The 14,492-nt window shown below is 52.4% G+C and overlaps 1 protein-coding gene across 1 annotated transcript in view; it reads right to left on the minus strand.

The window, feature by feature from the left end:
• Positions 1–322: 322 nt before the first annotated feature.
• Positions 323–14,492, minus strand: part of RFX8 (regulatory factor X8) — a gene marked incomplete at both ends in the record, with an annotated part of 65,064 nt that continues 50,894 nt past the window's right edge. Inside the window, 8 exon segments of the mRNA XM_082851239.1 lie at positions 323–429; positions 4,634–4,673; positions 4,675–4,749; positions 8,318–8,412; positions 11,757–11,906; positions 11,909–11,912; positions 13,518–13,556; positions 13,560–13,576. Of these exon segments, the coding sequence (XP_082707365.1) occupies positions 323–429; positions 4,634–4,673; positions 4,675–4,749; positions 8,318–8,412; positions 11,757–11,906; positions 11,909–11,912; positions 13,518–13,556; positions 13,560–13,576 (527 nt within the window).

Raw genomic sequence — 14,492 nt, forward strand, 5'->3', positions numbered from 1 at the left:
CTGGGTGTCCATCAGATGATGAATGGGTAAATAAAATGTGGTATATCCATTCAATGGAATTATCATTTCAATAAAAGGAGTGTTTCTGGGGGCCAGGAAAAAGCGGAAAAGGTAATGAATGTGAATGTGTGTGGGGATTCTCTGAGGTGATGAAAATGTTCTAAAATTAGATCAAGGTCATGGTTGCACAGCTCTCTAGATATGCTAAAATCACTGAATTTGATGAAATGAAATTCACGTTTTATGGCAAGCCAAGAAAATTTAATTATAAAATTTGTCTTTGCCTGTTTGCCTTCTCTATAGTGTATACTGTGTATCTGCGTTAACCAGATCTCCTTAGGAGATAACCTTCCTTCTTAATCTTGTAAGGGGCCAGGATGACCCATGACCAGCTCTTCACTTTGTCCGTGTAGATCTGGATGGTGTAAACTGTCAATAATATGCCATTTGACGTATAACCTTTTGTCTCAAAAACTTATATAACTATGCTTTGACCTCTGACAGGTCAAGGCAGAACTGTTCTCAGAGCTTTCTGAATAATCCTCAGGTTGGCTCAAATAAACATTTTCCTTTCTGAGATGGACTACTGATTAATTTTTTCATCAACAAATTGTACACTTTAAATGAGAAGAATTTAGGGTATGTATATCTCCAAAAAAATGTTTTTAAAATCTGATCTGGGGCAAGCTCTTGGTTACAATTTCTCAGGACAGCTCTCCCCACCCTGAGACACTCAGCAAGTCTCTTTGTTGTTTCCTGGGTGGGTGGAGGCAGGTAGGAGGGGTCAGGAGTGCAGCCTTACTTCTGACTCACCCCTACCTGCAGTGCAGCCCTCTGGGTGTTCTGGTGTGTGAGCTGTGCCACTGGACTCCCCACCCTGGGCAGGTGTGATGTTTGATGACTGCCCTCTACTAAGAGGTCATCCAAGTTGTGTGGACTGCAAAACATCGCCTTGGTGTTTATGTTTTTTATTTTTATTGTTTTAAAGGTTTTTTCTTTGATGGGGACCATTTTTTAAGTCTATATTGAATTTGTTACAATATTGCTTGTTTTTTTTTTTTTTTTTTATGTTTTGGTTTTTTGGGCCGTTTTTTGGCTGCGGGATCTTAGTTCCCCCACCAGGGATCGAATGCGTACCCCCTGCGGTGGAAGCGAGGGGTCCTAAACACTGGACTGACAGGGAAGTCCCTTGCCCGCTTTTTGATGCTTTAAAGATATTTTATAGTTTTTCTAACAAGTATTGTGTTCACCTGATGAGTTGTCAACTACACTAGCTTACCATATTCCTGGAAACCAATGAGGATTTTAAATTCCTTAATCATTTTAAACTCACGGGCAATAACATCACGGGGGTCCAGGGGCTACTTCATGTCTCTGATTCATTCTCCCTCCCTTCTGGAAGGCTCTCACACCTCTCCTTCTTCCTACTTTCTTTGGATCTCTTTTCAAATTACACCTTGCTTGTGAATCTTGTAAGAAGTAACATTCCCATCCTTGCCTCTCTCTCTCTTTTTCTTTTTTGGCTATTAATGCTTTTCTTTCCTTTTTAATTTTTATTGGAGTATAGTTTTTTACAACATTTTGTTAGTTTCTGCTGTACAGCAAAGTGAATCAGCTGTACGTATACACAGATCCCCTCTTTTTTGGATTTCCTTCCCATGTAGGTCACCACAGAGCACTGAGTAGAGTTCCCTGTGCTACACAGGAATCTGGCCTATTATAATCGTTAAAAGACAATTACTTAATGAAGATAAAACCACGACTCTTATACAGATATAAAGTGAATGTGTGTTAAAGATTTCACGGGACTCAATTAATGAGGGAACTAGTAAGATGTTGCAGCTGATTCAAAAGAGAATTCAGGACTTCCCTGGTGGCGCAGTGGTTGAGAATCCACCTGCCGATGCAGGGGACACGGGTTTGAGCCCTGGTCCGGGAAGATCCCACATGCCGCGGAGCAACTAAGCCTGTGTGCCACAACTACTGAGCCTGCATGCCACAACTACTGAAGCCCACGCGACTAGAGCCCGTGCTCTGCAACAAGAGAAGCCACTGCAATGAGAAGCCCACGCACCGCAACGAAGAGTAGCCCCAGCTCGCCGCAACTAGAGAAAGCCCAGGTGCAGCAGTGAAAACCCAACGCAGCCAAAAATAAATAAATAAAAATTTTTTTTTAAAAAGGAGAGAGAATTCAAGACACTAAACATACATACATACGTAGACAACAAAGAATGCCGCTGACAGTAATCTACAAACAGACGCCACACAACTCTGTGCTCAGGGCAGTTATCAACTGCATCCCGCTGGCGCACTGGTTTGCACTGTGTGGAGGAGAATCACCTGCAGTAGTATCTGTCTGCTACAACTTACAAGATTCGTAAAATAACTCAAAAGACCACGGAAGACCAAAAGGGTGTGTTGACCCTTTCTGTCCATTTCAAAGCTTTATACAATATTCACTATTCTCTGCTAGATCTCAGGTGAGAGAATCTGGCTCCATGAGAGGCATGGCCTGGGCTGGAATAAGCCTGACCCACAAACAACTCCTGGCTTGTTTAACTTTGTGAAACCATGGTCCACGTGAAGGGGAAAAACTAGTGGTGTGAATACTCTGACTTCACATGAAGGCCCTAGAAGGCCGAGGGGAAAGCACTGTGAACTGAGGACGCCACCGGCCGTATCAGTAAACAAAGGGTGTTGCAGACATCAGGCCGTCACATGACAGCCACCCCGAGACCGTGCGCCCTGAGGGAGCTCAGGATCCGGGCGGGAGGCCCCCCATCTAGCAGTGAGCTGCTGCAGCCGCCCCCAGCCGTGCACCCTGAGGAGACTCAGGAGGAGAAAACACAGGATACTGGCCCCAGATAGCCGAGGAGCACATCAAAGGAACGATGCCAGAGAGCCCAGACTCTTGCGTCTTCCCATACGTAGAAAAGTGCTAAACTCTTTACCTCGAGATGTCCGGTTTTCTTTAATTAACAGTCATCTTTTGATGTTCCGACTACCTGGTCTTTGTTGCAAAAACGGCTCCTATCTACCCCGGCCCCCACCTGGCCTCTTCGGAGCCGTCCCCCGGAGTGATCTGAGATGCTGTGTCCCGGACCTTAGTCCTCGGGTTTGTCCACCAAATCAAACACAACTCTCAACTTTCAGGCTGTGCATTTTTTCAGTCGACTGCACTAACCACAGAGCTGGCTTTCCTCCTGTGGCTGCACGTGAACTCTGTGCTGACCTTCATCTGCGGGGACAGCCTCATGACGAATGGGGGTCACATATATGGCTGTGTACAGCCACAACCCTCCAAAGGGCCCCAGTGTTTGCAGAATGGTCTAGAACAGGGCTTGTCTACTCCTCCTGTCCTGTGTACCCGCTGCAAGGGCATCTGGCAGCCCTGGGGCAGGGATTCTTTGCCCTGATAGGTGTGTGAGTTTGTGGGCTGGAGGCTCTGTCTGTCTGTCCACGGCTGTGTGTCCAGTGCCCAGGAAGGTGCCTGGGACTTTGCAGGGATGCACGACATCTGCTGAAACGACTGATCGCCTCCGTGGGGCTGGGGGGCTCAGTGGTGACTGTCCCTCCCCGCGACTCTCCTGTGCTGTGTCTGTACCACAGCTGTGACAGATGGGACCCCCTGGGCCCAGAAAGACCCTCTAGTGGACCAGAAAGTTGGCAAAACAGACACTGCTTTACTCTTTCCACCATCTGCACGCAGTGGGGACTTTATCAACTCTTATTCCTGAAGGTTAAATCTGGGTGCCCCCGAAGAACCCATTTCTTGGTCCAGCTCAGTCGGGAGATGGAGAAAAAGAGGATGCTTGTCGCTTTGCTCACGATGTCTGAAAACGCACAATTCAAAAGCCAGGGGAGGTTTCCTGCGCATCCGACAACGGTGGCAGGGGAGTGACAAAAGACATGTCCACGTATTGAGATACCGGGAAGTCATTCTGGCTTATACATGAGTGAACTTGAGTTTGATGCTAACTAAAATAGCCTGTATGTGGCCTATCAAAGCTTACACTGTACCTCGGCTTTAATTATTAGAGAAAAGGACACACTGACCAGAAGTAAAAATGTCCATGTTAAAAATAAAGATGAAATGCCTCCCTTCCTGGGACACCGATACTTGTTACTCCTTTGATGGTTAAGTCCCCCTTCGCAGGTGACAAGGCCATACTGACTTGCTGGGTACGTGCTGGTCTGTTCTTTTTTTTTTTTTTTTTTTTTAAATAACCTTGAAGAAATGAAACCCTGACTTGTTTAATGTTCTTTGTTTTGACAAGATATAAAACTGTGCTGCTCTCCGGAGCAGTTTCTCAGAGTCATCTGGGAAGCTGGCTTCCAAGCTAGTCCTCAGTCTGGCTCACATAAAACCCTTTTCTATTCTTATTTTAGATTGTTCATTGATTATTTTCATTGACAGGAGAGTGAGGTGTGGTCCAGCTGTTTGATGAACTACCATCTTGCCATAATAATGAGATTAATATGGTTTTGTGTGTGTGGTTCTCTGCGTGTCATATTTTACATAAAAAGGTGAGAAAAAGACGAGTGGGCTCCACATAGCAATGTGGAAAACGCTTAGGCTGTAATAACATCTGTAAAAGGTAGAATACAAAATGCTGTGCGTTCTCGGACTTACCGAAGCTGTCTCTGTGCCAGAGGGTCATAGCTTTGCTCACGGGCCGTGAGGAGGAAAGTCCATCTCAGCTGGAAGCTGGCGGCCAATCTGATAAACTCCGCTTTGCTTCTGCTCGGCTGTGACATTTTAGAGAGAAGAAAATGCTGGGGTTTATGATAAAAATCAAGGCGAGCGTGTTGTCACATGCACCCACGGGTGGCGCACAGACAGTCTCACGAGGTCAAAGTGGGGCAGGAAGAAGGAAAGCCGAGGTGAGGCGGCCCAGGCCCAGGCCGGGTCTTGCACCATCACCTGTGGGGATGGCCCCAGGCAGAACCCTTTGAAGTGGGCGGGGAGAAGGCAGGAGGTGGGAGAGCAGCTGACTTCCACACAATTCTTTTTAGAAAAAGGTCACTTGTGGGGAGCAACAGGGGAGGGAGGCCTGCGGGACGGCCTTGCTGCAGCCCCCTCGGCAGCTGCCTCTGAGAGGGTCGGGGGCTAACTTACACGTGGCGAGTCTCACACCGTGAAGAAGGGGCCCAGAGTCCCACAGTGACGGGAGGACGGGTGCCGACTGTGCAAGGCACAAAGCGGGCCGCTGCGCCGCGTGAATTATCTGAGGCCTGGAAGGCCCACCTGTGGGTCCAGCGGAGCCAAGGTCATCGGATGGCCTGAGTGGCACTAAACTGGGTACCGGGGAGATGCCTCCACGTGCAGACTAAGGAACTCCCCACTAGATTGACAGCGGCCTCGGGCCACACTTCAGGTGAGTTACAAACCAACAGAGGCGTATGTAATTTCCGGCACAGGTTGGAGTGAGCCCCCCGAGTCTCTCCTGACTCTACTGTGTGAGGACCACCCAGACACTCAACCGCAAGTCTCTGAGGAAGAACGGCAGGGACTGGCCAGGAATAAGGAGATGCCCTTTCCTCTCGGTTTCTGTTCAGCCCCCGCTGAGAGCCCCCAAAGGCCCACCCTGGGCTCTGGGTGGGTGTGGACCTGTAACCAAGCGGGACCCTATGGGGCCCTCCCAGGACAGAACCCCCCCCCACCCCAATATCCTCTGCTGTAGCTCCTCTCTGAAGTACCTGGATAATAGTATCTCCCGCATATTTCCTGAGGGTTTCAGATGCTAAAACCCGCCTCCCACCAAATGGAAGAAATTAACTACCTGATGATCATGAGACCTGCTGGGGCCTAAGGACTGATCACCACCAACCAATCAGAGGATCGTGCACGAGCTGATCACACACCCCGGGACCGGCCCCGCCCCTCCCCTGGCCTTTCAAATTGCTTTGTTGAAACCCTTCCGGGAGTCCCGGGGTATTCTGAGCACGAGCCACCCATCTCCTTCCTCGTCTCCTTGCTGGGCCCTGCAGTAAACCTTTCTCTGCTCCGAACTCCAGCCTCTCGGTTTGTGTGGCCTCACTGTGCATCGGGCACGTGAACTTGGGTTTGGGAACAGACTCCCTGCGGCAGCGGCATCCTCCCCGCACGACTTGGGACCACCTGGAACGGGGCTCTCGGGGGGAGCCCTGCTGGTGTTCAACACACACAAGGATGCTTCCTAAAACCATCCAGAGAAGGAGCTGTGGGCGATCTCCGCACAAACATTCACAAGTGAACACAGACATTACCCAGCTTTCCTCCTCTCGCCGGCAGCGTGACACCTCAGGTTCCTACATTTAGAAAGGACCCCTGGGCCCAAACTGCACGAGGACCAAGGGAACAAATGAAGCAGGACAGAGCTGAGCATTTCTCTCCTCTGGCTCTGCCAGGTGCTAACAACTTGAGGCCATTAGTCATCGTGGACAAGCCCGAGGCTTCACATTTTAACAGTCTGAGTATCTCATTGACAACAGTCTGTGGGTTTTTTGTTTGTTTGTTTTTTTATCAGCCAGGTTGTTTTACAAAAACAAGCCCTTCAAAGGCAGGCAGTTACAAAACCACCCTTTTTCGAAGAAGACGCCTCACTCGTGATGCTGCAAGGGTGAGGACAGAAACACCGCGTTACACGGTCTTGCATGCAGGACCGGTACCAACGGTCTCAGGGGGCTCAGCGGGGGTGAAGTGGAGGCTGCGTGAGTGTCTGAAACAAGGACCAGAGGATGGAGAGCTTCATCCTGTCGAATGAATCGCTGTCTCTGCAGCTATGCACCCGCGCATTACTGCTGGTACAAGTGAGCTTTGCCGAGGACCAAGGAGAGGGAATCAAAACCACACAGAATCTGGAAAGACTATATCCAAGGAGCAAAGAATGGAAACAGACACCTGCCAAGGCTTGGAACCAGCTTTCAAGCTCCTTCCTGGGTTTTCTGGGGGAGATGGAGGGGGCAGGAAGACATGTGGCTGGAGGCTTAAGGAGAAAACCCGAGTCACGTTCTGGTCCCAGGCCCTCCAGGTCCTTGCTGCAGAGAGCTGCAGAGATGCCCCCCTTTTCCCTAGACCGGTCCCCCACTTTCCCTACGCCCACCCCTCCCAGTGGAACCCAACTCCCTCGTCAAGGTCTTTTCCTGTTGCCTCGGCCTTCAGAGGATGACGCCTCGAGGGGCGGGAGGCCCCGTGTTTCAGGCCCACTGGGGCCAGGGTGCTGGGGCTTCCCCTGACAGCATCCTCCGCTCTTACAGGGTGACTGTAAGCAGCTTTGGGCAGAAAAGAGCTCTTTGCAGGAGGTCCCTTCGTCTTGTCACTAACCTCAAACCAGGCGCCCCCATGCTCTACTCATCTCTGGCCCTAGCACACCTTTCAAATCTTTTGATCACACGATACTTTGCCTAACTTGTAGGTTCTTTCCATAGATCAAAGAAATAGAAATGATGACCGATCTCTTCCCCAGCTTCCCCTTCAGTAATCTCAAGGACTGTGTGAACACGACAGCATCTAAAGAAAGAGCACAGGAAGTCGACAAGCCTGCACACAGTGGGGCATGGTGACCACTCTGACCCCCCATCTCAGTGATTACCTGAGATGACTTCCCTTTTCCGCTTTAAAAACTTTCTCGGCCAAGCAGAACCTTCGGAGACGGTTTTGGAGAACACTGAGTCCACCGTCTCCCCGGACTGCCGGTATTCTGCTCAAAGGCAGTTTCCCTTCCTGCCGACATCTGCCTCTCTTGAGTATTGATTTTTGCGCTGCAAGCAGCTGGACCTGATTTGGTAACGTGACTGCCGATGAGGGTGATGACGACAGTCAAGCCAACGGGCCTACTGAGAAGTCCAAGTGACACGACCAGCAGAAGGGCCAAACCCGCCCACGTCCGAAACCAATTCATCTTGGCTTTTGTGAACCCGAGCCTGACACCTTACTGGGACTGTCTGCAAAACCCCCAGATGAGCGCCATTCTCCCCAAACAGACCAACCCATCTCCCTCCTGAACACTCCCGCTTGGTGCACGCATCCTCAACTGCACACCAACACTTACCTGCCCACACCCACTCACGTGCCCTCCCACGCACAGACACGCTCACATATGCACACATGTGCTCACTTGCAAGCAAACACACACACAGAGTTGCATGTACAGCCTCTGAGACACCACTTCCCCACCCTGGACCCCCGTCCCGGCCTTGACACATTTCTGTCCAGAGCGCCAGAGAAAACCTTTTCCTTTGCACCAGGTCCTGGGCACTCAGTGCTATAATGTAGCTAGGATGACCCACACCCACTTCTTCTACTGAAAAAAAAAAAAAAATCGTGGTTTTGTACCTGGAAGACAAATGTTTGGAGGCTTGAAGACAGACAATTCAGGAATACACTGAGGTCTGTTGACAAGCCCAGCAAAGAAGTTAAACTGCTCAAACCTATCAACAGACAAAACAAACCCGATTGTGAGCGGTAGAGCAGAATTTCCCCGTAGGTATTTGTATCCCAGGTGACCTAGGGGATAACATCCCACTGCAGTTCAAAGGAATTCCCCGCGGCCTCGCCCTCATTTTGAACACAAAGGCTGCCTTGGGCTGGGTCTGTCACCCCAGGTCATCTGGTTCAGAGCTCTGTGGTCTCGCCTTCTAGCAATCCCCTCGGCTACTTGTTGAAATGGGAAGAAAGAGTTTGAAATCATAACGACACCTTGTAATCACACAGAACCGGGCTCCAAGTGAGCTCACTGCAGGGTACAGACGTGACCTCACCCATCCCTGCCATTTTTATAAAGGGGGTAGTTTGTTCAAGTCCTTTAACTGACGGTGGACATCAAAGCCGCTGAGGGATGTTAGGTGAGTTGCCCAGGGCTACAGACCCTGTCAGTACAGGCCCGAGGGCTGCAGCCCAAGTGTGCGACACTGGGACTTGGGTCCCGCACCCGCGCAGGCAGCGCTGAGAGTGGAAGGACAGTGGAAGCGCATCTGTCTGAGTGCCCCCATGTGCCAAGGAGATTTAGATAACCCAGTGGGCTGCCATGGCCCTGGTGCACATTTGGTCAGGCTCCGTCTGGAAGATCTTCCAGGCACATCTCAGGCATTCGTCTGCCAGGGGTCATGCTGTCTCCCTGCCGGCTCTGCACCCTCTGCAAAGGACATGCAAGGATGCCAACAGGAGCCCAGGAGCCCCTGGCAGGCTGGCGGGCACCTGGGGGAGAGGCCTCATGCCTCCTGGGTCTCCCTGGGCTTGGGCTGGGGGTGAGAGCAAGGTTTGGGCAGCCAGCTGGGATTGCTGGGGAAGCCAGTGGCCTGGGAGGGGGGCTTCCATTGCCCTGAAGCCTGCTGGGTTAGGTGTTCACCTTTCAGCTGCTGGTCTGGTTGGAGGGGAGTCTCCCAGGGGAGGATTTGGGACAGCCAGGCAGTAGGGACAGGGGATATAATCAAGGGACAGGCAAGCAGTGGGGGGAGGGAGCTACTTAGCAGCAAGTAAGGACCCATTTCACTATTTTAATAACTGGTTCAATCCTACCAAGTCAGCCCCCGCTCAAGGTCAAAGGAAGAGGACAGGATACTTTGCGGTGCTTCTAATGCATCGCTGAATCCACGTAGCCATCTGGTGGTGAAATGCCGAGGTGCCCCGTGTGCAGCCCCGTGTTGGGCGGGCCGTGATGAAGCCCACAGCCCACACCTTGAGGGGGCTTCAGGCACTGGGAGGCAGCTTTATGCATGGCTGACCCCTCCTGGCAGCCCTCAGACCAAAGCCTAGCGACCGGGGGAGGAGGTGGTAACTGGTCTGCGGCCCCTCCTGAAGCAGCTCCCGGCTCCCCCCGAGTGGGGAGCCTCCTGCTGTGGTGACTGTCCCCTCTCGGTGATGTAACCACGCGTAAGCCAGCTCTTCGTGGAACTGTAACTGAGGGAGGACCCTACGGGGCCTTCCCAGAATAGACCTCCACCCGTGTCCTCCGCCTGCCTTTTGTCTGTAGAAAAACTTTAGCCAAAGAAGAAATTTAATCAGAGAAGTGAGAAAATGCAGAAAGAAAGGAAAACAGGCAAGCAAGACAAAATAGTAATACTTTAGCCATTAAACACAGTCAAGGACCTTTAGTTCCTCCTCAAGGACTCTAGAGAATATTCTGAGCCCTCTTCCTTGAGCTGTTTTGCAGATACTGAAACCCCCTCCAGGTGGGCGAAGTTAACTGTCTGCTGCCCACGAGCACGGAGACCCCAGAGACCCCAGACCGGTTGGAACCAGAAGGTTGATGATGCCGACTCCCGATGACCTCACCACCAGCCAATCAGAAGAGTGTCCACGAGCTGACCACGCCCTGCTCCTTGACCGCTATAAGACTCCTCACGACCCCCTCCAGGGCAGGACACACCGTCTTGAGGGCATGAGCCCGCTGTGGCCCGCTTACCTGGCAAAGCAATAAAGCTGTTTCTTTCTACTTCACCCACAACGCTGAGATTTAATCTGGCACCAGCGTACGGAGGCCAGATTTTGGCATCAGAATGGAGATTTTCTTCCTTAAGATCAACTACAATTGTCAGATAGTGTCGGGGCCCAGAGTACGCGGCTCCAAAATGTGCCGCAGTGGCATATTGGTTAATTTGATTGAAAAGTTACTTGAGAAACGGCCAACACAGGAAGGACACTGACCCTCCCCCTCGGTCTCCCTGAAAACAGGAAATAAATCTCCGGTGTGAAAGGTGCCCTTCCGGCACCAGGATGTAAAGAGACACGCTTATCCCCAGAGAAAGGGAATTCAGGCTGAGAACAAACCATGTATAAGCAAACCATGTTACTTTTTTTTTTTTTTTTGGCCGCGCCGCCAAACTTGTAGGATCTTAGTTCCCCGAGCAGGGATTGAACCCAGGCCCTCGGCCATGAAAGCACGGAGTCCTAACCACTGGACAGCCAGGGAAGTCCCAAACCATGTTAGTTCTTTAATTTACTACCCAAGCCCCAATTCTGTTTAGCTTCTTCACTAATTGGGCACCCCAAAACCTAAGCTTCTTTGTCTACTTCTTAGGTCCCATTTCTATAAGACCTCTGTGCACGTGATTTAAAATTTGTGTCTTTTTCTCCTGTGAACCTGTCTTGCGCCAGGTTGATTATTAATCCAGCCAGGAGAACTCAAGACGGGTAGAGGGGGAAATTCCCCCTTCCCCGGACAATAGCAAAGGGCACGAATATTCATGGGCTTATATAGCACTTGTTTGTAAAGTAGTGAAATAACGTCAAAGCACCACCGTTAAACTTCACATTGTTAAAAATAACACTTGGTGCAGGAATTCCCTGGCGGTCCAGTGGTTAGGGCTCTGTCCTCTCACTGCCGTGGGCTTGGGTTCAATCCCTGGTCGGGGAACTAAAATCCCACAAGCTGCGAGGGTGCGTAAACAAACAAACAAACAAACAAAACTACAGTTAGAGCAGAAACTGGCAAGGCAGAGAGCTAGGTCAATCCCACTCAGGCCCGAAGAGGCGATCTGTGCATCTGCAAGAGGGGTGCAGGAGGGTTTTCCAAAGGAGACAAGAAATATTGTCAATCAGCAACCACACTCGCTCGGCAAATACGTCCTGGCACTATGGACCCCAGGGCAGGCCCTGGAAGAGGGTTCTCGGGGCACTCCTCACCTTCTGCAGGAAGAGGTGTGCGAGCAGGTAAATTATAACGTCAAAGAGGAACGTTCTAATTCTATTAGGAAATCTATAAATCAGTGATGGCCATAGCAGCCCTGATTATATACCGAACACTGCAACCAAGCAGCTGAGGAAGGAGGAGTACATTTCATCTCTGTGTTCCCCTCCAGGTCGTCAGTGCCGCTCGGGTTACTCGTCAGGGCTTGCTGGGAAATACCCAAGGCGCCCTGACGCATGATGGCGTGTAGATCCAACTGCAGGATGCCGACTCTCCTGCTGTTGTTCAGCACCATCTCATGGTCTAAAGACAACGGCAAACGCTACACTTGGTGAAATCTTGTCATCTTACTTTGGCCTAATGCCCCCTCTCCAAATTACCCAAACTTTCTTGCTGTCGAAGAGAAAGAAAAGTGGATTTGGGTAGTTTTGCCCGTTAAAACTGAATCCTAGGGCTTCCCTGGTGGCGCAGTGGTTGAGAGTCCGCCTGCCGATGCAGGGGACGTGGGTTCGTGCCCCGGTCCGGGAGGATCCCACATGCCGCGGAGCGGCTGGGCCCGTGAGCCATGGCCGCTGAGCCTGCGCGTCCGGAGCCTGTGCTCCGCAACTGGAGAGGCCACGACAGTGAGAGGCCCACGTACCGCAAAAAAAAAACAACCAAAAACCAAACCCTGAATCCTAAATGACAATCAAAATGTTCAAACTGCACACATTCTAGAACCGCCTTTCTGAAAGTCGGCAGTTAGGACGCTTCTGCTCACGGGCAGACGTCTCAGGGGCCTGCAGCTCCTCCTCCCAGTTCCCTATTCTCTGCACCCCGAGCAAGGGGCCTAAATTCTCTAGAGAGGGAAACGGTGGGTAACTGGGCTCTGCCAGGCAAGTGCGGTTCTGGAGAACAGGGCGGCGGCCTCTACAGGATGGCTGTGGGGACTCAGAAGCTCTCCTGTCCTTCCTCTGGGGAGCCTGGGGCAGTGAATTGGGCCTCCGCTGTCCAATGGGACAAACCTCTCCCTTACGTGTTCGGGATCTGCAGGACGAGCGGTGAGTCATCCTCACACCAGCCCCAAGAGCAGGCACTACAGCCATGTCTGTTTTAAGGAGAGGAAGGGGGCCCTTGGGTATTCAGTAAACTCCCCTGGAACAGTGAGTGTAAAGGGACAGCTCCCAGCAGGCCAGGCTCTGGACCCTGAGCCGGCCGCTCCAGTGGGTGGGAATGGAGGTCGTGTTGCAAGGTCGTTGCCATCGCCCCAGTGGGGAAGGTGAAGGTGCCCAGAACCGGATGGGCCTCTAGCTCAGAAGGAGAAACAACCCTACTGGTGGGGGATGGAGATGGTCAAAGGGCGGTCCCGGCTGGGCACCCCCTGGCCGGGGCTGATTTGGGGCAGAGGGCCGGTCCCAGGCTCCGTCCCCATCTGCCGCCTTGGGATTTCAGAACAGATCCTAGAACGTCTCCTTCAGCCCCTCTCTCCCCTCCGCTAACACCCAGGAGTGAGAAGGTCAGAGCCGAGGACCTGGTGCCCCGACACACAGAGTCCGCAGGGCCATATGCACAGGGTGCAGGGTCTGCCTGCCTGTCCGTCTGTCCTAGGCTCTGCTACAATGCCCTTCCACCTCTGACGTTGGCTTGCCCGGGACGCCACCCCTGGGGGGCCTCCCTCTGGAACTTTAGAACCGTGACCTGCTGGCCCTGCGTCCTCTCCTCCGCGGGCAGAGCCTGGAGGCCGGAGGGGAGGAGGGGTGGCTTCCAGCTGAGCACCTGGGGCCCAGCAAGCTGTCCTCTGCCCTCCAGGTGGGTGGGCCGGCCTCCCTGCACGGGGCCTGCTGCCCGCTCTGAGGGACACTGGCAGCCTGCACTTTTCGCTTTGGGAAAGCTGCTTTGTTCCCTCCTGTCTGGTTGCCTGAAACCTACCTTTGCCGTGTTGGAAAGGTACGTCTTTCTTCTTAGTCTTTAGACAAACACAGTACCTTCTGTGAAGAACAATACACACGCCCATTACTGATGCTTTAACTTCAGGTTTGCACGCAGGAAGGCAGCACACATGGGGGGCACACCCACCCGCCCAGGAGGGCAGAGCCGTCCACCTGCCCCACCCAGCCAGGCCCCCAGCCTCCCCACCCCCCTGCCCGCTCGCCCCTCCCAAGTGGCTCCGAGATCCCGGCAGGGGCGCACTGCCTAAACCGCCCCCCACTCGTGCAATGCCAGGAAAGTGATGTCCTCCAGCGTCTGCCGTGTGCTCCGTGAAGTTGAGGATTTTGCCCAGGAACCCTGACTTCCCCCAGCTTCTCATCTCTACATGCTCTCCTCGGGAAACGATCAGAAATGAGAAAACGTGAGAGAGGAGGTGCTCTCCTGGATGTACTCATTTATTCATTTATTCACATATTCACTTACTGGGGACACTCGTGCAGCGTCTGCTGGGTGCGGGCTGCACGGGTGGATGAAGGGGAATGACCTCCACCCTCCAGGGGCTCCCCACGAAGGGTAGGTTACCAGGAGCACAAACAGCGTCCCAACAGCAGAGTAAGTGCTCCCGGCAACGTGAGACACAGGAAGGAAGTGAGCAGTTCTAGCGGAAGAAGGTATCAGGGACGGCTTCATCTGGAAGGGGACATTCTGCCTGGGCCTTAACGCGTAGGTAGGAGTTGGCGGGGAGCAATGGCGGGATGGGGGCGACTAGGCACAGACAGCAGTAGGAATAAGGGCCTCTTGGGGACGACCAGTCTGCGGTGCTGGGGAACGCCAGTGGGTCATGGAGGGCAGGGGGACAGGGTCGGGCCAAAGGCCAAGCAGTGAAGGAGAGAGGACCATCCGGGCAATGGGGGCCGTGGACAGTTGTTAACTGATGGAATCGCTGTTATAGAGCACTTGCTGGGAGGGGAAGGG

The sequence above is a fragment of the Leucopleurus acutus genome (genome assembly GCF_964270905.1).
Source record: "Leucopleurus acutus genome assembly, chromosome: 12".
In the NCBI taxonomy this organism is placed as follows: Eukaryota; Metazoa; Chordata; class Mammalia; order Artiodactyla; family Delphinidae; genus Leucopleurus; species Leucopleurus acutus.